The sequence below is a fragment of the Fringilla coelebs genome (genome assembly GCF_963513975.1).
Source record: "Fringilla coelebs genome assembly, chromosome: 3".
NCBI lineage: Eukaryota > Metazoa > Chordata > Aves > Passeriformes > Fringillidae > Fringilla > Fringilla coelebs.
In genome coordinates, this window is record NC_140030.1 from 97400365 (window position 1) to 97424363 (window position 23999).

At 38.6% G+C, this 23999-nt stretch overlaps 1 protein-coding gene across 1 annotated transcript in view; it reads left to right on the top strand.

Annotated features, from left to right (window-relative positions):
• PCSK2 (proprotein convertase subtilisin/kexin type 2) overlaps nucleotides 1–23999 on the top strand; it is a gene marked incomplete at its 5' end in the record, with an annotated part of 109369 nt that overhangs the window by 54695 nt on the left and 30675 nt on the right. The window contains 4 exons of the mRNA XM_084202012.1: nucleotides 2437–2550; nucleotides 3943–4051; nucleotides 6098–6135; nucleotides 23703–23779. Of these exons, the coding sequence (XP_084058138.1) occupies nucleotides 2437–2550; nucleotides 3943–4051; nucleotides 6098–6135; nucleotides 23703–23779 (338 nt within the window). The remainder of the gene's footprint in view (nucleotides 1–2436; nucleotides 2551–3942; nucleotides 4052–6097; nucleotides 6136–23702; nucleotides 23780–23999) is intronic.

Genomic DNA, 23999 nt, shown 5'->3' on the forward strand with positions numbered 1-23999 from the left:
GAGGGAAAACAGCCTGTGCTGTTTCTGCAAATTGCTCTCTCTTTTCCTCTCCACTGTCTTAAAAGATAAGCCAGAGCTCCCCAGCATTGCTTTTCAATTGGTAGAAATCCTTGTGTACTTAATCCTAATTCAGTGCCTTAATGCAGGCAGGTCCTGCAGAGCCAGAAAGCTTACATGGGAGCACAAACGCCTGAAATCTTTTTCTCTGGCATCCCTCTGCATAAGGCTTGTCTTGTGTTCCTAATTGTGTTCTCTGCTGACAGCTTGGGGTTTGCAGTGGCAAGCAGAGAGGCAGGAGTAAGGCTGGGAGGGGGGAGGCAGAGTGACATGTGTTGCTCTGTCTCCATGGTATCACTGAGCTTTGTCTTAGAGCTGTCAAACACCGTGCTTATACCTTTCTTTTCTGTGTGCAGTGACCTGGTGCCATGAACTACACCTTGTTTGTATGGGTCCTGCTTAGTCACTGTCCTCTTACCAGGTTATTTCATATTAGGTTTTTTCTTATTTTCTATCCGTTCCACTTTTAATGAACCTGCACAAGTATTGGGAGCACACATATAAGTGAAAGAACCAATTCAGTATTTTACAACTTGGTGCCTTTAGTTAAGAAGGTAAAGTTCAATCAAGTATATGAAATCTTTGACACTGCTTTTTCAGGCCATGCTGTGCCCTGTCCTACTCTCTGTGAATTGGTATTAGGTTTTCAGGGTTATAGTGAAACAATAGAGCTGTGAGGAAAACAGCTTTTAGCCCCCATCAGTTAGATCCCAGTTTTACCTGTGTCACAGACACCTCACTGAGCACTGTCTCTTATGTTCATGCTTTAATTAACTGAGACAGAAAGATGCCTCCAAGAATGATTCAGCTGTCCTAGGATCTGATTGAACCTTTGGAAGAATTTCTCCTGTGTAGGTTTTGTCTGACACTATATATATATATGAAGTTGCTATGACACAGCAGTGTAACTCATATGTATGCATTTTTAATCTGAAATGCCAAAGTCGCACATGTAGAAGTTGTTCTCTGAGTTATTAGATTTATTTAATAACCATGGATTCTTTTCAAGAACACACCTAAGTAAATGTTAGGGGGTCTTACTGCCTTCTTGTATTTAATGGTTTTAATAATTTTAATTCCTCTTTGATCAGGAAGGCTAGATTTTTTTCTTCCCGCCCCCCCCCCCCCCTTTTTTTTTTTTCAATTAAATTGTTAGTACTCTTTATGCTGTCTTGTTTTCAGGTGCTAGGCTAAAGGATGGAAAATAAGTATGCCAAAGTTGACAGCACCTTTTACAAGGTCTGCGAATATGTTGTTAATATTACGACTCCAGTTACAGCCACTGAGTGGTCTCCTTTAGGAAGGCTCTTTTACATGGGTACAAATAAAGTGGTTATGGTCCGACATTTGAAGTTCCTGCCTCCAAATATATTTGCATGTTTAACTTTTCTTACATTCAACAGTGCTTCCTTAAATGTCTTGTGGATTTGTGATGCATAAAGAAAAGGATTTCTGAAAATCTGTGATGACTTGTGTTTTATAACCTGTATTTTCATATCCTATACTTCAGCCAGTGGGGTCAGTTTAGTGGCTTTTTTTGCCATATAGTTTTCCCTGCCAGTTTATTTATTTATCACTTATTCAGTGCAAGGATAATTCTTGGAAGTAGATCATTTTACAAGACATTTTTGAGAGCCTCAGAAGTATGATGAAAACTCACAACACCAGATTTTTTTCTCCCAGAAAATTTCTGTGGCAGTGTCCTGTCCTGCTGTAAAGGGGGAAGTCGGGGGGATTCTTTTTGATAGATTTCTTGGATGAAAATAAAATTACAAGGCTGCCAGCACATGTACAGCCCTTATAGGAGTCCGTCACCTTGTGTATAATGTTGAGGCATAAATAATCAGATTGTTCCTCCCTATCAACCAGGAAAGGTTATCTAATGATCTTATAATGCCCTGGAGAAAAATCTGAAAAAGTAGAAGTGTGGTTGAGACCTGCTTCCTCACTTTGACAAATGTTTACAGCTTGGAGCTGTGACATATTTGGAATTTTTTAAATAATTTTAGCTTCTATTTTGGTGGCAATGGAAACTACAACTGTGACAAGAGGACTCATGATAATAATGATGCCTGGAGAGGGGCTCACTCTTATGCTGATTGGTTGGTGTCTAAAACATGTTCAAGCTAAGTTTTTTCTCCAGATAGGTCAGTCTGGGGGACTCTCTTCCCGTCACAGGTATTGCAGTAGTCCTGGAGCTTTCTGCCTCTTTGTAAATTCTGACTGGAATCAGTCCCTGGTGTAGAAATTGCAAATGAATGACACAAACACAAGTAGTGTGTTTTCATAACCCTTATCACTCATGAAAACAAGTCTAAAATAAGCTTTTTATGTGTGTCAAGGATGCCGAGGTAAACCTGTAAAAATTAACCTTTCCAGGTGAGGAAAGCTGTGCAACAGGAGGGGTTCATCCGAAGGAAGCGAGGATATAGAGACATCAATGACATTGACATCAACATGAATGATCCTTTATTTACAAAGCAGTGGTACCTGGTAAGTTCTGAGAGAAAATCACAGTAATCATAACTAAATAATTGGCATTCAAGCCATTCTGTGCAGTTGCATTGTTTTCCAACAGTTCTTTCCAAATGCAGGACTTGGGAATGGATCCAAGGCTCTGTTGTGTTTGTTTTAATTGTGCCCCTTTTATATTGGGAAGATCCAGCATATTTCAAGAGATAAATTTAATTTCAGTCAATGGAAAGATCCTTAGAAGGCTTGAAAGAGAATTGTATTGATGTCCTGTGGGCATTGCTGGTGTGCTGATGTGACCCCTAGAACTGCATATGAATCATGTCTTTGAGCTGTTGCCAGGTAAAATATTGTTATGGAATTATAACAAAAAATTATGATGTATTTGCTAGCAAAAGTTAAAGCTTTTCTTTTCTTATGGAAACTTGAATATAATTTGTCAAAAAAAGAACTGCTGAAAACAGGTGAATTTTGGCTTAATGTCAAAGGAAATTCATATTTTGCTTAATTGTTTCAGGTTTTTTGTGTCATATTTTCAGAGTGAGAAGTCTTTAGTAATGAAAGAAAAGTTATATTTTTACTTGGAATTGAAATTATTTTTTAATTTAAAAAGTTGATAAAGTAATTCTGGTCAGTTTTATTGTTGCAACATATTTATGATTAAATACTCAGTAAATGCAGTACTGCCTTGTTAACTTAAGAAGGGTATTTTTGCTTAAGAGTAATGTTTCTTCCTCTTAATCCATTTCTTATGTTTCATTAATCCATCCAATATGGCTGCAGGTTTTTTTTTCTTCCTGAGGCAAAAGTTTTCAAATGAATTGGAGGTACATTAGCATGGATGGGATTTCATCCTTGATGAGTCGATAAACTAAAGTGACGATTAATTCACTTATTTTCTGGCAGTTAATCAAAATGTTGCAGTGATAAAAAGAACAAAAATTTAGGAAGCTATACAGTAGATCCTTGCTTTCAAGAAAAAGTATTTCCTGCTCATAAAAAAGTCCTCTGTAAAATCAGTTGTTCTAACTTTTTTCCTAGATTGATCCGCTGGCTGACACGGTAAATGGAAAAGTCCTTTTTTAGGGTCCAAAAGATTCCATGTTTAACCAAATCTTATAAACCACAAAAAATTGTTTGGTTTTTTCAGGGTGTTTTTGTTGTTGAGGTTTTTTTTTTGTTTGTTTTTTGTTTAGTTGGTTTTTTTTGTTGTTGTTGTTGTTGTTTTTTTACAGCTGTATTATTGCAGTAGATATGATTATGGACAGATGCGTACTCCAAAAACATATGGAATATATTTTCTGTACCAAAGATGCATGCAGAGGCATAAAGGGAAAACCAGAAAACCAGTGGCTGTGGAAATATGTCAGTCAAGTAAAAAAAGCTTTTTTTTTCTTTTCACTGATGTATTAGATTAACACTGGTCAAGCAGATGGGACTCCTGGACTTGACCTTAATGTAGCTGAAGCATGGGAGCTGGGATACACAGGGAAGGGAGTAACCATAGGAATTATGGATGATGGTAAGTGAAGACTGAGTACTATTTTAATACTTTTAAGTAGACTTTTTTCATTTAATTGAAGTTTAAAAAAAAGATTAAAAAGTATAATAATTGATTACTTGTAGTGGTGAGACTTCCAGCCTCTATACTTTGAGATCTTCAGGGAAAATATGATACAAAGATAGGGGTACTGAGGAATGGATATCCAAGCATTAGAAATAGTTTGCTATTATCACTCAGATATCTTCCAGGGCACACTGTAATGGCCATTAAACCTAAGGAGAAACTCCCCTTCATTTCTCTAGGCACTGACTGGAGGAGGAAATTGCTGTACAAAAAATACCCAAGAAAATGTTTTTTGGATTACATTATTTTCTGTCATCGTTGATAGTGGAAATAATGAAACACTTTCATGCTGAATATCAGTGAAGATCTGCATATTAGATATATTGCTAGTTTCAGACTAAGTTCAGGAAAGATGAAGATAAAAGGTACAGTTGAAGTTACAGCTCTTCTACTTATGGGTTCTTGCTGAAGTAAAGGAATTTCATGCAGTCTCTCAACACTCTTCTTTGGAATAAATTTTGAATGTTTTCCTTTAATGGGACTGAATAAAATTAATAATAAATAAAATGTCTGTATCCACATATGTTTTCTAGAGTCAACCAGGATGTGTCCTTACTTATTTCTGTTCCTCACTTGCTTACTCCTATGGCAAGGTTTTTGTGGAAGTAAGAAAGTAGACTCAGACATCTGGATATTAGGAAGAAGTTCTTTGCTATGAGGGTGGTGAGATACTGTAACAGGTTGCCAGGGAGGTTGCGGCAGTGTTCAAAGCCAGGTTGGATAAGGCCTTGAGCAACCTGATTTATGTATTGGTGAAAGATCGATCCCATCTGAGAGATGACCTCTTGTGTCATAATTTCACTGATCTCACAGAGGCAGGACTTGGCTTTCAGATTAGCAAGGCATGACTGTCATGGGAATAATGGCAAACTATTTGAGCTTTGCATCAATAAAACTGATGGTCCATCAGATACAGCTTTCACAGAAGGGAGTGCCTGATAATTTTTTTCTAGTAACTCTAAAAAAGGTGGCCTGAATAACAGGATTCTTCATAGAGATTTTTATTGTCCAGCTACCATTTGGATCAGTAACAAGGGTCTCCTAAGGCAAATCTTATGCTAAGGACCTTACAGAATGAGAAGTAATCTTTCCATCAGAAAAACTATGATGATATGGCATTCTCCTTGCAAATGAAATAGATCATGTAATGGGGATTGGAAAAACAGGATAGAGTGGTGATGATGAAAATGTAGCATGAGGTTGGTGGCTTTTGCTTTCTATGTTTTAACTGGCTATGTAATAGGTCATCTTATCTCACCTGAGTGTAGATCTGCCACTTATGTTACACCATCCACTGGGATTTTTACATTTGCCATGTATAGAAAGATGCCATACAATAGAATGAGTATTCTATTATTCTATTGCCATGCAATAGAATGAGTATTACACACTCAGAATCTTGAGCACCCTACCAAACTGTGGAACCTATACACAGATATTTGCTAAAATGGTTTAATCCAATATTAGAAGTTCTCTTTCATGCATATAATCTGAAATGTTTGCCTTAGTGATCACCCCAAGTCTGCTCTAGGTACTTTTTTACTTAATTTACATTGGTTAAAAATACTCATTTTTCTATCCTGTACTGATCCAGTGCTTACTAATCTCATTAGTTTTGGTATGTCTTGAGATGACAACACTCATACAAAGATAAATTGTGATTTAAACCTTATAAATAAATATGTAGTCTACAATAATAAAGATTTAGTCTACAAAACAGTAAACTTTGTCATTCAGCTCACTTTTTCAAATGGCATCTGGATTTTGACATAAATTATTGAAAAGTCCACATTTAAAAACTGGAATCTCACTTCAATCAGTTGCATTATTCACTATGATTATTTTCCTATGGTTGTAAAGGAATCTTGTTCTGTGATCATTAGAAAATCTTCTTTGAAACTCTTAACCTTTGGTTTCTGTTCTATCATTGTCTTGTTGCAGGAATTGATTATCTGCATCCAGATCTTGCATCAAACTACGTAAGTTCATGCTCACATTTTCTAAGTAAGATGTGGATTTTCTTATTACTATAGTCCCTCTGCTACAAAATTTTAAATAGGAAGTAGAACAGCAGTACAGCTGGACTCCTGATCTTAGTGATCATACATTTCCCATTGAAAGAAGCAGACTGAAAATGGGGATACCTGTGCAAGGAGTGGAAATGTGACAAGGCTCTTTGCGGACGAATGACAGTCTTGTGTCACATTAAATAAGCTGCAGCTTGCAATATTGGATTTAGGACAGAAATGAGTAACCTGTGAATTTTCTTTAAGTCCTGCTATTAAGATGCAGAATGCCCCTATCACTTGGAGGGCCATGGAGTTGTGGGCTGTGGCAAGGCATGTATTAGCCTTTGGAACCTCCAGGAGCAGTTTAATTCCTTTATACCAGGTGTTTTGATCCAGTGCTTCAAAGCATGTGCAGGGCAGATTGTGTGTTCTCAGCACATGCTATGCAAATTGATTGTTCCTCAAATCTACCTCAGGATTCAGACCTTGGGACTAGAGTTCCTGCATTTCTTAACTCTTTGTTTCCCTCCAACCCTCCATTGGCACTTACACTCTTATCTTCAGATCCCTTCCTGTAGGAAGCCCTGGCTGCTTCAGCTGAGCAATGTGGTTTAGTTTGCAAATGCAGTTAAATGAAAAGAGGAACAAGGTGAGCTGGAGATTTTGGAAAAAAATGTCAGCCACTTGGATAAAACAGCTCCAAAATGAGGAAGACAGTTATTTTTACATACGGGCAGTTTGGAACATAGTGACACGCACAGGATGAAAATCTATTTGTATTGCAAGTAGCAAAACACATTTGGAAGATAATAAGTGGATATAGAATGCTTTGGAGAAGGCATTTGGGAAACAGCTGACCACAGAATGCAGATTAGCCAGTTTCACTCCTTATGAACTGGCTTAATAGCAGCTAATTAAACCCTGTGTTCTGACTGCAGAATTCTCTCCCAAGAGAAATAACTCAGTTGGATGTTCCCATAAATTGATAGAAATAAATAATTTTTTAAAAGGTGGGCTTTTTTTTTTTGCAGAAATTTTGCTCTGTGTATGTTCTAGCATGTGATGTGGGTAAAGCACATGCTCTACATTCACTTTTCAGCAGCAAGTGTGGACAGAGTATGTGGGGATATTCTGTTTCTAAAAATCACGTTTCAAATAGACAAGCAATAAGTCTGTACAATATACCTGATACAAGAGTTCTGTTGTAAACAGTGAATTTAGGATCATGCCCACAAACCAAAACTAGATTCTGCTGTAATACAGTGCTTTCTCTTCTAATTCCAAAATATGTTGTGTTTAATGGATAAATATTTGTCAGGTTCAGCAGAAATATATTGCTTTTAGAGTGGCAATAGTGAATATTGTGGAAATTAGTGGAAAATGACACAGAGAAGGGCAGTGCACAAACATGATGGTAGAAATCCTGAAATAATGGAGCTGGAGAGAAATCTGGGAGTTTAGAGATATTGGGATGAAAATTGGAAAGAAAAGCTGTCTGGATATAGGGTCATCAAAACTTTAATGGCAGTCATGGAAGACTTGTGAGGAGACTGACTTTGAAACAAGGATCTGAAAAGATTTGAGTAGGAGTGACTTTGTCCAAGTGAGGAGAGGTTCTGTAGTGTAGCAGTGATCAGGCTGTGGAGGGAAAAGAGAAGATTAGTTGGCTAATAAAAAATGCAGAAGCAAATGGCTGGTTGGCAAGACAGTTATTAAAGAACCAGCAGAAATCCCATCTGAAAGATCTTGAAGGAGATAAGACCTCCAGGCTTTAATACTGAAATTCAAAAATAGGACTTTTCACATGAGGTCTGGGGTCCTAGGCTGTCACAGCACTGTGTCTGAGAGATGGGTGGTTAAGGACAAGGTTAATTCCTTCTCCTGCTGATAAAATCTGCCATCATCTCCCTTGCCCAAGCACAGCAGAGTGAGTCTAGGGCTTGGTTCACCTGTACTTTGCCTCTTCCTGCAAGGCTGCACAGGCCTCCTTGAGTCCCAGGAGTTCTGGCAGCCTCTGCTCTCAGAGGCCACAGGGGCCTTTTTCCTGGTAGGTACTAATTTGGGCATGAACTAAAGATGAGGAGTTAAATTCCCCTGAAGAAAATATCAGTTTAGATGTAAAAATGCAATGAAACGAGTCTCTTAAGCTGACATAGCAATTATAGTCATCTTTATACAACTCCTGTACCACATTATTGGTGTTTCACTATATCTGCACTTTGGGGCAGCTTTCTCTGAAGTGCTGTTGTTTATTCAGCAAATAAAAAGCTTCTCAATTGTATTAAAGCCTGCATACCCTGGCAGTGTCTGTACATCTTGCTTGGAAAATTGGGAGCAATTGGAAAGTCTCTCAAAGGTGGTAGGTTTGACAGTTGAGCATTTTCAAGTGTAAAACCTTGTCCTTGGCTCCTCATTTTAATTTAGCTTTTATGATTTTGACTTTCTGGTTTTCTTGCTTGAATAGTTTAATGGAGGTTAGCACTTAGATGAAATGCAGGGTCAGGGGTCAGACAGATCTTTCTGAAGAAGAAAACTTTGTACTTTCTCTTAAGATGTTGAACTTCTACTTATCACATGGAGTGCACTTCCATCCATATTTTTCTTTGTAGCTTTTTAAGATTTACTGCTTGAATCATCCATTTCTGGTTTAAATGCTCTTTATATACGTGGAAAGACATGTGCCTGCTCATTGTGTGGGTGGACTGCTCTCCCAGCATTGCCTCCTGGCTTGCTGCAGTATAGCTACTTGCTTTTCTGGGATCAGAGAGTTATGGCAAAGCTGGAATTTTCCATTCTGCTCTGTGAATGCAGAGACATTCATTGTCGAATGATCTGTATTTTCTTCCCAGCCTTGGAAACCCTGCAGGGAACCTTGGAAACCTTCAGGAAACTATTTTTTTCACCACAAAGAGAGCCCTTCATTATGAAATGATAATTAAAAAGCTGGGGCCTAATCTACACCATGGTTTGCTCTCAAATGATAATGTACATATAAACCCAGCAATTTTCAGGACTGATTTCTCCAAGATACAGCATCTGAGTGAGAAAGAAATGTCAGGTTACAGGGGCTGCATTTGAGATATGTCTAATAAAAGGGGGGGGAAAAGCAGCTTTTGGGGATGGACATAGCAAATTATTTTAAAGAAAAAACTAAGCAAATGGATATTTCTTGTGCCACAAACAGAAACATAAGCTGAGCTCTCTATGATACCAGTTTTTTATTATGGTATTTTATCCTTGGCTGCTGCCTGCTGGTGAAGGTCAGTGTAGCAGCATTATCCCACTCAGAGCAGTGGGGAGCTGATCATCTCTTATAAGTGGGTTTGTCCCTGATTAGCAGTCATTAGAAAAATCAGGATCCCATCAAGAGACTCGGGCCAGGAGTGAAAAATTGCTGGTTTCAGTGTCTGAACTCTGCCTGAAGCTGAAAGCTTGTTTCAAAAAACCTAGGGAGAGAGAGAGAACAAGAAAAACTCTGTAGGAAAACTGGAGGTGACTATGTGATTAGGTAACATTTTCACCAAGTATTGATACATGTACAATGAGAATCAAGCAGCAATTTTTAGTAATAGATAGCAATTGAAAAGATTCTAAACTCTGTAGAATTGCACAGATGTAACATGTACACACAAACAAGCATCAACCTGACTAGTGGTTCATTGCTGGCCTTCCCCAAACCTCCTCTCTTTTCTTCTCTGTACTATGAGTCCTTATAGTGCAGCCTTATCTTCCAAGGTCCTTGCCAGCTGTCACTCAAACTGTACACAGGAAAGGCCCTGTGTAAGGAATGAGGGAAGACTTTTTGGATTTGCCTCAGGGTTAGTCAAAGTTTTCCGTCATCTATAATTTCTCATTCAGATGTGAACAGCAGATTGCCTTACCTGTCTTCTCTTCCCGCTTTGTCAGCAGCTCCAAACAGAAAGCAGTCTCTCTCTCATCACTTTTGATAACTTGGCTCCAGCCAATACCATAACAGCTCCCCCTGCCTTGCTGAGAGTGGAAGCATATTTTTGGAATAATTATCTTATCACATAAGCAGTGAAGCAGGGAAATGTTCCACATCTGTTCTGAGCTACATTTGCCATTGTTTGCTAGAGAAACAAAAACACCATTGAATAATCTTTACAGCCACAAAAAGAATAAGAAATAATAGAGGCAATAAATTTTGCGCTGCAATATGTACAGCAAAGCTTAGCAACAGCAGGAAGGATCTTCTTACCTTTAGAAAGTCTGTTTTACCTTCATTACCATGAATTTCTAAGTATGATTTGGCCTCCCTCCACACCACAGAAAAGACCAGTAAACCGTTCTGGTAGCCATGAGCCTGAGCGCAATGATTTCCCAGTACAAACCATCAGTATCTCCAGTAAAAATCTCTAGGGCCTAGTTGTGGGATTTTGTAGGGCTGACAAAGCTCCACTGACATTTATTGATCCACACTGCTTTGGCCTTGGTGACCCACTGCCCCCCCACCCCGAAATCCCAGCTGATTTTTTCCCGAGTCCCGTAGAGCCGACATATACCTGGTGGGGAGAAAAATGTTGTCCCTTCTCAGGGCAAAATTTGTTGGAAACACTCTGAAAAGATTGAAAAGCTCCCAGTGTCTCTGCACTTAACATGAACCCTGGAAATCCTCAGGAATTGTAAACACGAACCATAGGAGAGTCAAGTTCCTACTGGCCTAGTGTCATTGAATGATATCAGTCAGCTTTGTGAAATCCATTCCCATGGCATGATTTTCAGGAGACTCTGAGACAGACTGCATTTCCTACTGCATTTCAAAGGGCTATGCAGCACATGCACTAGACACTTCATTTCAATAAACATTTACTTCTGATACATTAAAGGTATTTTATGGGAAAACTCTATGTGCTCACTGTCAGTACTAGCATCTATTTTTAATTGTAATGTTAAAAAGGCATTTATTATAAAAAGATAAATTACAGAACAACTTGTTTCAGCGCATCACTAATTAGATTTGGGCTTGGTTGGTTTCTTTTGGGTTTTTGGTGTTGCTTTGGAGTTGTGGTCTTGCTGATAGGTTTTCTAAAATAAACACTAGCATAAAACTTAAAAATTATCAACCAAATCCTGGGATAAATTCACAATACATCCTTATGCTAGCACTGGAAATTCAGTTAGAACACTGATGGATGAAGTCTGTTAATGAAATTTCTGCCACAATCTGCTTCAAGAAATTGTTGAGACAGAATGAAGCCTCTCTTTTGCCAGGATGGAAGGATGAATCAAGTGTAAAAATGCAAGGCTGACTGATGCCTTAGCAGTCAAAACTGGTAGCCTTCTGTTGGGCTGTTTATGCTGCTCAGGTGGCTTCTGGAAGCTCGGGCTTATTTTAGAATTTAGAATATGATTACTCAGGACATGCATGACAATAGAGTTTCACTGAAAAAAATTATAAGTTACTGGGAAAATAATTAAATTCTCTTTCAGACGTAGCTATTTTTTTCTGTTATTCTGTGCAGGATCTTCTTCTGGGCTCATTTCTATGCTCTGTGCAATCTGTTTTGGTTTTTTTTCCTCAGAACAAAATAAAGGCTAAAAAAGAGATGATGCTCTCTCTGATCATATCAGCCAGGCATATAAGGTTCTCAGTGTACCTGGAGGGGTGTCCTGAATTAGTCACATACTAAATGCTTTAAATCTTGAAAAACATAATGGGCTTCTACAAACAGTCCTTGCCTGCTCCCAACAGTAACTGCCCTTAAAGGGACATGTCATTTGTGCTCGTGGATTGGAGTCTAAATAAGATAACTGTACAGTTCCTCTGCTCTGAAACTTATTGCTGCCTAACTTGAGAACTGCCAGTGGGGAAGAGAAGCTAGTGTAAATGAGATGTCAGTGTCTTCCTATTTGATGAAAGGTAAAAAGTTTTTGTAATCGTAATCTCTAGCTTTCAACTCAATCAAAAAGATGGAAAGCAGAAAGAATGTAAAGGCTGCTTCTCCTCTGGATTGTTTCATATGGCCAGAGGGCATAGAAAAAGGCTTTTTCTGCAAAAAAGGCTGTTACTTGTGAGGGAGGTATGATTGCCTTAAGAGGAGATGATTTGTGTCGCAGAGCTGTGTTTACAGCTGAAAGCTGTATTCTTCCACTGAAAGTTGTTATGTGAATGGCTTTGCTGAAGCCCATCTTTAGAGATCTGGACCCTGAATGCTTGACAAGACATGGGGCTTAGTGATTAGTACTATCCATGCAGCTGGAGCTGGCACCATGCCGCTGATGTTGGCCTCTCCAGGGGGATGCACTGATTTATGCTGGTTATAAAATAGCCTCAAAACACTGTTCCTTTGGAATCAAAAGGTACTCACATATTGTAGTTGCATTTGACCGATACTATTTGCCGATCAATGTATGCTGCAAAAAGTTTCCAGCTTTATTCTATAGTAGAACCACCTGTAAGGGATAATTTTCAAGTTAAATACATGCCTGGTGTGCAAGCAATGTGAGATGGTGCCAAAGATACTTACTGTGCAAGCTAACAAGCACTCATTGTCTGCAGCATTTATTTTTCTCTATAACCAGTGCACTTAATCAGTTGCACACTGAGAAAGTGTAAGGTGGCTAATCACTTTAATCATAAAGCACTAGTATTAATTTTCGCTTAAGGCATCATCTGGGGAAAGTAAATGAAGATTGTTGAAATGAGAAATGCACAAGGATGAAAGAGCAGATGACATTTCTGCATCAGTTGTAGCTGATGTTTTTGGAATTGGCTTGTGCCTCTCTCTAGGGTTTCTCCAAGTAAGCCTTTTTGTAAAATTAAAGTGTCCATGGGAAAATGAAAATTAAATGTTTTTATTTTGGATCAGTTCAACATAATTTTAAATATTTGACATCCAGAATGTGCTGAATTAAAACAGCAGCAATAAAATCCCACTTTGGTGCTTGGTGCACTTGGGAGAAGAGGGTCGGACACATGGTCACCTGGAAGCAGTGAGCACCACGTAATTTTAAAATCAAGTTCAGCAAATTGAAAAAAAGAGATTTCCTTCCTCCAAAATGAAAGTAATACATTTTGCATTGAAAATGGCCCTAACAATTTTTAAAGATTTTTCCATTTGAAAGCCTTTATTTTCTGTTTCTCAAAGAATAGTTATTTAGCTGCTGATATTTTTTAAGACCCTAACCAGTGTGGAAATCCCTGAATATCCACCAACATTTAGATGCAACTTAATTAAAATTCATACCCTAGTTATTTTTGGTTACCAAGGTATCACCAGGGAAGTCTGAATTAGATGGTGCATGTGGAGCACTGTTGCCTTACAAAGCTTCATCAAAGTTTGATGGGGTTTAAGGAGAGTTTTTTGGGCCCAGTGGTGATTTTGGCAAGGAAAGTCACAACCCCACTTTTAACTACTGGACTTTCAACTGATTTTAAAAGGAGAGCCTTGGCCAAGCCCTCTGGATGAGCCAGTCTTGCAAAGTAAAAGAGTGCAGGAGACCTGGAATTCACAAGTAGTGCCCTTTCTTTTTGAAATCAAAATGGCCAAGATATAGTAAATAAATCACCAATGCTTTAAACACTTCTCCTTCACTGTACCTGTAAATTAATTTGGTTATTTTGAAATGAATTCAATCTTTTCCATCCTGGCACTTCATCTTGGCACAGTTATTTGCTTTGCATTGTTTGATTTTATTTGTATGCATTTATGTTTTTCATGTTAATATTTTATTTCTTGGCAACTGTGTAGGTAGTTAAGATATTTTTTAAACCCCTGCCTTATTTCAGATTGCTTTGATTTAAGTATAATGTTCTGTTTCTTTCCCAATAGAAGCAAAAAGCATAATGAACATCTCTTACCAGGGAACAGAATAGTAGTGCACAGTGTCTTATAAAATGCTGGCCACATTGAAGTCAATGGTAGTTTTTGTGTTAAAATCAGCAGTTTTACAGATCATGTAAATAGCAGTTTGTTCTACTGTGCATTGCCTTTATTTTTTAAGCATAAGAGTGAGAGGAGCAGAGCAAATAATGATACCAAGGGCTGTGGAAACATGACTGCCTGGGATAGCATGTTTTCCTGTGGAACAGGAGCTTGTATTTGATGAAACTTTGGCTACTTCCAGTACTGTATAGCTGTTTTTTTGGTGAAACTTAAATGTATATGGTAGTGGATACCTCAGTCACACGTTCCCTGTGCTGTCCTTACTTGAAAACATTGATGCAGATTGGGAATTGTTGGACATGTTTTTCAGGCAAATCATGTTCTGACTTTTGATAAATGAGGTGAATCTTTAAATATGTACAAAGGTGAGAATGAAGACTGTACTGTGTTCAAGGACTTCTTCATTTCAATAGTAGCAGATGATTTTTAGCATTCCTTCCTGTGAGAAATGAAATCACTTTAATTCAGTGGCACTTAACTCATTTGCAGGATTAGTCAACCACGATAACGTGTCTGACAGATGTAGTTGAGGATCTTTCTGTCAGTCATCTAATGATGTCTAGGACACTTTTTAAATTTTAACATCCAGTAAATTGCTGTGAATACATTAGCTATGATCAAATATACTAATCTTGATCAAATATACTAATCTTTAACAGAAGAACCCAGAATGATCATGTACTATTTAGAATCTTAAAGACTTGAAAAATTTAGCATGTGTGGATTTACATGAGCATGTTCTGAAGATTCCACCTTTGGACTTAATTTTGGACTTAGGTGGTTCCACACAGAATGAGCAATGCAAACTTTAATTAATGCCAGAGAATCTAAATTGGTGCATTAAAATTCCTGAGAGCCCAGTATGTCTTGACAGGCAGTAGTCACATTATAATTCTTCCCTGGGATGCTAATGAGGTCAGCTTACAACTGAAATAACACACAATAGGTCTTCAAGATCTTTTAACTCTAAGGATTGTAAAATCAAGCTGTGTTTGCTTTTTGTGACAGAAGAAATCAGGTAATAGTTTGCATTATGTTTTTTGAGTCTCTTCTTTGAAATTTTCACCTCCTTTTGCTTCATCTACAATGTCACTTTTATGTCTTCATTCATCTTCCATAGTTTAGGGCAAATTTGGGTGGAAACCTCCAAAAGGGGGCCCCTCCAGAAATCAAACCCACACGGTCCCTCCCCCCAATCGGTTCGGGAAGGATTCCTCAGAGAGAAGTGGAAAGAACCTGTTTATTTAACAGGCATAGCACCCCCCAGCACACAAAATGAACAATACCAGATGACAAAACTCTTTCCCTACTCTGGAAAAGATGGCAAATTCAGAAAGTCTCTCTTTGGTGTGGTGGCTCTGTTATCAGTCCCTCCGGTGCTGGGGCAGCTGCTGCAGCCGCAGAGTGTAAACTCTCGGTGTTCCCAGGTCCCAGTCCAGAGCAGGCTGGAGTGGTTCCAAGAGAGGGAAAGAAAAGCAGTCCAGGGAAAATTCGGACTGCTTAGCTAAACTAACTAAGCAAAAAGCAAGAGCAAAGCAGGAACGAAGCAGAAGCAAGAGCAGAGCCAAAAGGAAAAGCAGCACTATGTACTGCCCCGTCTGTATGTCCCGCCAGCTGTTGGGCAGTGGCTGATAAGAAACCAAAACAAAACTTTCACTCTTCAGAGCCAGTCTGGAAGGCACAGAACATAATATCCAGCATAAACAGAACACATTAACGGGGATACAAGAATGATAATGTCACCCTAGGACACATATTCATGCAATTTAGGTGAAACACCAGCTGTGTGGTTGTTAACAGTTCTCTTGTCAGCTGAGAAGCCTTTCATTAGAAGGAAAATACCCAACCAGTTTTCTGTCTTGTCTGCTTTCACTTTCAGTTCCTCTGCATCACCAGACTAGCTTTCCCTGTCCTCCCCTCTCCATAACTCACATGGACCAGGTCTCTGTTGTAGGTCACCCCCCAAACCACCTAAGCCACTTTGATTTTCCTCTTTGCAATACTCCAGTTTGTCTCTTCTGTAACAATGGGTTGGTAGCCTCTATAAGTGGTTGTCTGTAACAACTTGCCTTTTTTTTTTCTGAGTGCCGTTGGAACTACAAATCCCGTATTGCTGCATTTTGCTGTGAGCATTGCTGATAATTGTCAGCTGTTTTGGACTCTGCAGTGTGGGTGCCAGTGCCTGCTGATCACACACCGCAGCAGGGAAAGGTTGGCTCTCCCAACATAAGTGACCACTCCTTGCCAGACCACGTCATGCTAAATGACTTGACTTGAAGGACTGCTGAGTTTGTATTGCGGCCTCTGAGCTATAGATTTTCTTACAGTGATGGAAGAAAAAAATCTCCCTAATCCCCCACATGCTGCTTAAGAGACCTTGGTGCTGGGTGTGATCTGGATCTTGCTATGTTTGATATGAGAAGAATCCATGGCATATTTTGCTAGATGTTGGGCTCATGGGCAGGGGCAAGATGGTTTAGCTCCCCTTCCATTCCTGCTTATCCTTCCAAGACGCTCTAAGTGCTGGCTGCCATCAAAATGTTGCAAGCACAACGTTTACTGCAGCTCGGTGCCCAGCAAACACATATTTGATGTAGCGATGGGCTTGTCAGCTATTTCTTACAGGGACATAACTAAGAATAATGGACTTGGACCTCATTTCTCTGCTGCCAGCTTTATACCTCTATTAGTTTTTCAACTTCAGTAGGTCAAACTAATGCATGGTCAAAGTATCTGAAGGGGAAAACTATCCATTGGAAAGGGAATGTGGGCCAGGTTTTTAATAAAATGGAATGCTAAAACTAGATGAAAAGTGCATTCAGAGTATTTTTCTGTAGAAGTCATTGCACAATTTGTATTTCCTATTATAATAAAATAATCCATGGACTCATATGTCTCTAACAACTTATATGGGCTTTTTTCCCCCTTTTCATTTCCTGCTGAATTAAAGAAACCAAGGACTTCACTCCATAACCCAAGGCTTTAAAATTGCTACTTGCCCTGAAAATCTTTAACAGCAATCAGTTGCCTAATTTTTTTTTTTTTTTACTAATTTTATTCCCTTAGCCTTATGACTCCCTATGAACATACCTCCTTGGTGTGTTGTAGGTACAGCTTAAAGGTCCTTGTGCACCCCCTCTGAAAATTAAGGAATTGGCTGAGCAGAAATAGGTTTCAGTTCTGTAGGTTAACTTGCTTTTGCCTTCAGAGCTCTGGCTCTGAGCAATTAACAACTGGTGATGTGCTTCAGGTTTTTTCCCCATCAACCTGAAAATTGTGGAGCAGGCTAAGAATGCCAACAGGTGAATAATGAAGCAGTGTCTTTATTTTAAACAGAAATTCATTTGGTTGCTTCTTTTTAGTAAAGTCTCATGTGTACCTCAATTTCTTTTTTTTTTTTCCTATGTCAGGTAAAGATGCAGGGGAAAATAATGGAGGGTATTTCAATAAGCTGGTTTTATTTTTAAAAATTGATTGCAAAAAAGAATTCTCTACCTCTTAAAAATTCTGCCCAACGTAACATTTTCTCTGAGTCTTTGTGATTGCCATTTTTTTGGTCCTGTTTGACTATACACCTCTGAGCTAAGCATTAGCAAACAGCCACAGGGTTAGATGGCATTTAGCTGGATACATTTAGCTGAGACTTTCATTTTGTTCCCTGGGAAAACACCTGACAATCTTGGTACCTAAGAATTAATTTCTGATTTCATTCTGGTTCTTTGGAGCTGGGAAATATCTGTGCTTAGGTCTTCCTGGGTGGTATACAGCCCTGCGGTACTGCCCATGTGCTTTACCCAGTGTGAAATAAGTGTGTTTACTCCATCCTTTTTTTTAAAGATGCTCACATGCTGGAGAGCATCAGCCAGGAGGGTAACTAATGCTGGTTTTCTCATTTTGTCTCCAGGAGAAATCGGAAGGCCATTACTGTGGTAAAAGTAAAAAAAGCAGTTGTGTGACATTGTAGTGCTAAGTGATATGTAGAGAGGATCATCAGTTACTTGACAAAGAAATCTGTTTAATATAGAAAAAGAATACAATGTGATGTGACCTCAGCAAAGCTATTTGTCTTCATTACTGTAACTGTAAAAATAATGCTACCTTAATGGATAAATGCAAATGTTAAAGTGAGACTCCATGTTTTTTTCAACTGCCTTTTTGTTTGTTTGCTTTTAAACCTAAGAAGTGAACAATTTTCAGCTTTGCAAAGTAAGTTGTTAGATAAGAAGTGGGGGACAGCCAACTTGTTTTTCTACAAACTCTGAAGCTGGATTATTAGAATTCTTACATCTTGTAAGCTCAACAATCTTAACTGTTGTAAATGAAGCAGTAGAAACTTGTTGTTTGCAGTCAGTTTATCTTCTTTTGACTGTAATTCCACTAGTTTTTCCTTTGGCCTAATCCAGATGCTTGGTGATTGTTGAGGAAATTGAAGGTTTTTTCAGTAGTAACTACAAAATGAAGTCAGGGTTGTGGTGAGCTCTGTACTTGCTCATGCTGTAGCCAAGTAGAGCCTGTACTGAATACCTGGAACTGGAATACCAGAAGGGCTTACAGGCACCTCAGGTACTATTCTGGACCCAGGACACAACTCCATCAATTTCAAATTATGTTCTGATTTATTATTCTGTGGCTGTTTTGAAAAGGAGAATAGCAGAGAAGTGTGCTGCTGTCTTATTTATTATTCAAGATGTGGCTGGTGTTGTCTGGCTCAGTATTTTTACTTTTGTGATGTACCTGTAAGAACTGGGTAAAAGGCTGCAGTTTCTGGGGAGACATGGCAAATGTCACCAGTTGTGAATTTGCTCTTTAAGGTTAATATCTTTGAACAAAACCCATTACTTTGTGGATATATTCTTGGTGTTAACATGGTCTTCAAACCAGCTCTGAATTTGCTGGATAGAAATACAGGATATGTCCATTAGTTCGTATAGAGGCAGAGGCATTTAAAAAGTTACATGGCTTTTTTCATTTCCATTTTAAAATCCCCACAAACCAAACCAAAATAAAAGTGTGCTTCCCAAGGCAGAGAGAAGAGGGCTTATTGGGCAATGGCTGACTTAGCAGCAGTGCCTCTGTTTTTTTGTTAATGATCTTTAAGCCTTGCAGCACCTCTCCTAGGTTAAACATGTTGTCTCCTTTTTCACCTTTTGGTGAACATATTCCATTTATTTAAGCCTGTGTGTACAAAACGGAATTTCTTTTTGCCACCACATGGTCTTCAGACTTATTTTAGTACAGTTTCCCTGGGATGTTTTATGTTGTAGTTTGAGTTCATGGCTTTGCTTTCTCTTTGGATCAGTAAAGAAATCAAACAAAAAAAAGGTATCTTGCTGCCTCAGATCTAGTACAGGACTTAATTGTCATGAATAGAATCAGCCTGTGACCAGTGGGATGTGGCTTTAATTGTCTCCTGCACTAGCATGTGAGCATAGGCATATTTTTTGACTTACAGAGAAAAAGGAAAGGGTATGTGAATTACGCTGCAGAAGCTTTTGAAGTCAGACAAAAATTTATGGGCTTACTACATTATTCAAGGTACATAATTTTATTACAGTGCTGAACAACTCATGGGACAGCTGATTTATTGTTAGTGTCATATTTTGCATAATGAATTTTTTCCACAGATTATTTTACTGTATGTGTGTTAAAAGGTACAAGACAGTTCTTTGGGAAATTTTAGTCTAAGGTTAATTTTAAGGAAAGCAGAATTTTATACAGAGGCAAAGGTAATCTATTTGTGTCATGGTATACATGCCATTACTTAATAAATTATTGAAAGGGTCTCATCCTGGGATCTGATACTCTTCTGTTAGTATTTTATTTGGTGTAGAGGCTAGAAAGCAAAAATAGAGATATTACTTAAAGAGCAATACCATTCCTCTCTGTAGTAGCATTTTTATTATATAGTAGATATTATTTATAAGTAGTTGTGTATAGATAGTGACTGATAAACATCAAATCTCTCTGCAGCAATGAACTGATTTTGATTGAACGTGAGGGATTACATTCACCTCATTGTAACACCCAGTGCCAATGACTGATCTAAGGCCAGACCAGTGCTTGAGGTTGGAGGCTCAAGTTCTCTCTGAGGTTACAAACCAGGCAACTACCTTAGATATTGAAAATCAAGTGTTAAACACTTCAAGTCAAAGAGAAGGAAATGCCAGTAGACTAGTTTGGCAAGAAAACAGGGCACTGAATCACCTGAGTGGAAAAGCAAAATGTTCCCATTTTAGTGTGCTATTGTGGATCCTCATCTTCACTGGTTTTGATTGCAACCTCACAGGTTCCTATGCTAATTAATTTGCCATGTTAGCAATAAACTCTGTCTTGCTGCCTGCTGAGGACTCCAGCCTATGGAGGACAATGGCAAAACACAGATTTTAAAATTCACTTCGTGAAACACAAAAAGAAATATTTAAGCTGTCCACTCAAGCAGTTCTCTTTGTGGTACAATTCTGAAATTGTTTAATTTCTTACTTTAGCTTAAAAAAAATTAACAAAAGCTGAGGCTTAGGTATTTGTGGATTTAATCTTTAAATTAGGAACTTGAAGCAGTCTGTTTGTACTTCTCTCTGCTGTTTCATTATCCATTTCACTGCTTCCATAGTGTGTGAAATACTCCTTCATAATGCTGAAACTCACTGTCTTTTCTCAAAGACCCTAATGAAGATAAATTGCTCAGTTAGCAGTTGTTTTCTTTCCAAGACTTTTTCTTAATTTTGCCCTTTGTCAGTGGTTCCCACTCCATTACTTATCTTTTTCCTATGAGTGATGTGATCCAAAATAAAGCAAATGAGAGCTAAATGATGTGGCTAAACAACTAGGTTTATAGCCTGCCTAAAGGCATCTTTCCATAAGCTGCCTTACCTGGAGCCTGCATCAGGGCTGCAGTTTGCTGTAGGGTGTCTGAATCATTCAGGCTGGAATCCCTTTGTCTGTCACTGCTATGAACGTGAGTGGTACAGCAGCACAGCTAGAAAGGCTTTTCAGCCTTAATTTATGCACAGGGGAATTCTAGAGTTGAGAGTGGTTGATACAAGGTACTTGCATATTTGATCATGTCCTGAAAAGTCAGCCTTACCAGACCCCCTTTGAGCTTAGGGTATGTATGTGGGACTGCATTTCTACTAAATGGGAAAATAAAACACAGTTGACACATCACTGAGTTTAAATCTTCATTTGTACAATAATTTTAGAGCGGAAGCAGAAGTTTTGAGTGAATATGAAGTTGGCAATATGTCTGTGTGGTATCTGTGACAGTGAATTTTGTAACTCATTACATGTTCTGTGGAAAAGTACTTGTTTTCTGCTGCTTTTAAGTCTCCCCATCAGTAATTACAATTTCTTAAATTATGAGAAGTAGTAAAAAATAACTGCTTGTCCACCATCTTGGTGCTACTCATGAATTATAAATGTCAAATTCCCCTTTTTACCCTGGCTGAAAAGTGATGTTCTGTTTACTCTTAGCTCATACAAACCTCTGTCATTCAAAGTGCTGTATAAGCAGTTGAGGTAATTAAAAGAAGCAAATTAATCAGACACCTGGGCACAAAGACTTAGAAGCACTGAGAATTTGTGGCTCTAGCTGACATGAGTGGAAGGCATCTTCAGGATGAAAACCAGGGCCTTAGCGTGGAGATACAGAGAGAGACAGCATTAAGTCATTTGAGGGCCACTCTGAAAATCTCTGCTCCATTCAAATGCTGGAAAATATTTACTGTCTGTGCTGAATATAAGCAACCAGGCTTTGAAGTGACCGCCAAAAAAACCCCACTGTACAATAACTTGAAAGACACTTAGTTTTTCACTCTAAGTATCATGGGCAACATTATCCTCATTTCATCCTGGAACAAGTTTTTTGGAGTTTAAGGGTTTGAATCCAAAACTTGGATGCTCCCAATGGACTGTCTATTCCTATCTCTCAGGAACTGAGATTCAGATTGTTATAAATGATCAAATCTGCAGCCAAATTAAAAAAAAAAATTAACAAAGATTTATTAGATCAATAACAAAATATAATTTAAAAAATCCACCACAGCCACGACAGCGTCAACTCCGGAATTTGACGCTGGGTGAACCTGGATCCAACTGACAGAGTGCCAGCGTTTCCCTGGTGGTTCACCCCGACTGTCTCATACAGCCAGCTTATATCCCGTATATTCCGCCTGGGGCCGGAGTGACAGAATGTCCTTTGTGTCCCTTCACATGTAGAGCTGGATCATATGGATACAAAGCAAGTCCAGGTGTCCCAATGACTGTCTGAGCTTCTCCAGAATGGCCTTCTTTCACATGTATCACTGGGTCCATACGGATACAAAAGCCAGTCCCAGTGTCCGTATGGCTGTCTGGATTTCCTTCCTTCACATGTAATCGAGTGGTGCCAGTATTCAAGATGAGAGATGCAATCTGCTCCCGGTGCTGGTCCTCCTGAGAGGCTTAAGCATTTCTGGGAAGTCGATGTTCATGGTTCATTCTTAAGCTAACGGACTTGATATTATCTTTAGCGTTTTCCAGGAACTAATTGAATAGAAATAGGACTCTGCTCCCAGCCAGGGTGGTCAAGGACATGAGTTGGATTTTTACAATATTTTATACACACATATATATACAAATAGCATGAATTAACTCTATATATATAACAAGATGAAAGGGAATGTTTTTAGGAGCAAAGCTATTCATGCACAAATCACAAAATTATCTTCAATAGCATGCTCAGCCAAATCTTAAAAGGAATACAAGTACACGTTAATTGAAAATTAACATAATTCAGTTCCTTGAGTATGATGATTATTAAAACATAAACTCAATGAACATACACTTGAGAGGAAACTGCTAAGTATTTTTAAAAGCCTAATTTTCAGACACCCTTTATTTTTTCATTAAGAGAGAAAAAAGAAGATGGCACTTGACTTTCTGAAACTTTCTATTTGCTTCAGATCAAAAAGTTGCTGAGTGTCCTTAGCTGCTGATAGGACAAGTCAGGAATGAATTAGATTTATTTATTTTAGAAAACAGAGACATGGGATGACATTTTGAGAAGTGCCTGAAAGCCACATTTGTGAAGCTGTTCAGACAACTAAAGGAATGAGAAAATATGCAGAGATTTTCAGGTATATGTGCTGGCCATTTATGCAGTTTTCACTGTTGGATTTTGAGAAATTTACATTCTTAGGCATTGAAATGCTTTTAGAAATCTGACTGTTGTAGTATCACAAATGAGGTTTTCAAAAATACTTCTTTTGTGGAAGATCCACGTGTCTTGTCACTTCCACCACCATTTGGAAAATGGGATTTAACCTTTGCTTTGCCACACCAAGTAGTTTAATCCCTGAGTACTCTTGTAAGTGTTGATGTTGATGCTCAGTAGTAACCTGAGCTCTCACGCCACCTCACAATTGACCACACTGGTTTGCAGGAGGCTTTGCATGCCAGAAAGCGTGGTTCCCCAGGCTTGCTGGTGTGGAAAAAGGGAAATGGCACAGCACAGTAGGGACTGGTGTCTGTCCAGATACATCTCGCAGAATGAAGAGGGCAAAGTTTGCTATTGATTCTCAGCTTTTCATTCAATTTGTGTTTCACTTCATGTCTGTTCCTCAGCTGATTTTCCGTGTTCCTTGTGTTTTGTAGGATGCCAAAGCCAGCTACGACTTCAGCAGCAATGATCCCTACCCCTACCCCCGCTATACAGATGACTGGTTTAACAGGTAAATGGATTTTGGGCAGCCTGCTCTTCACTTTGGTTTGTGTAAGAAATTCTGCATTTTTGTGAAATATCTGTTTTCTGCTAAATTCAATCATCACAGAACAGACACTGCAGTCTCACTGCTGCTTGAAAATTAGAGGTTATTTACAACGTCATTTTTTTAGGTTTATAGTTTATAAATGAAGTTGCTGCTCCAGAAAAGTATATTTTTAGGTTGTTTG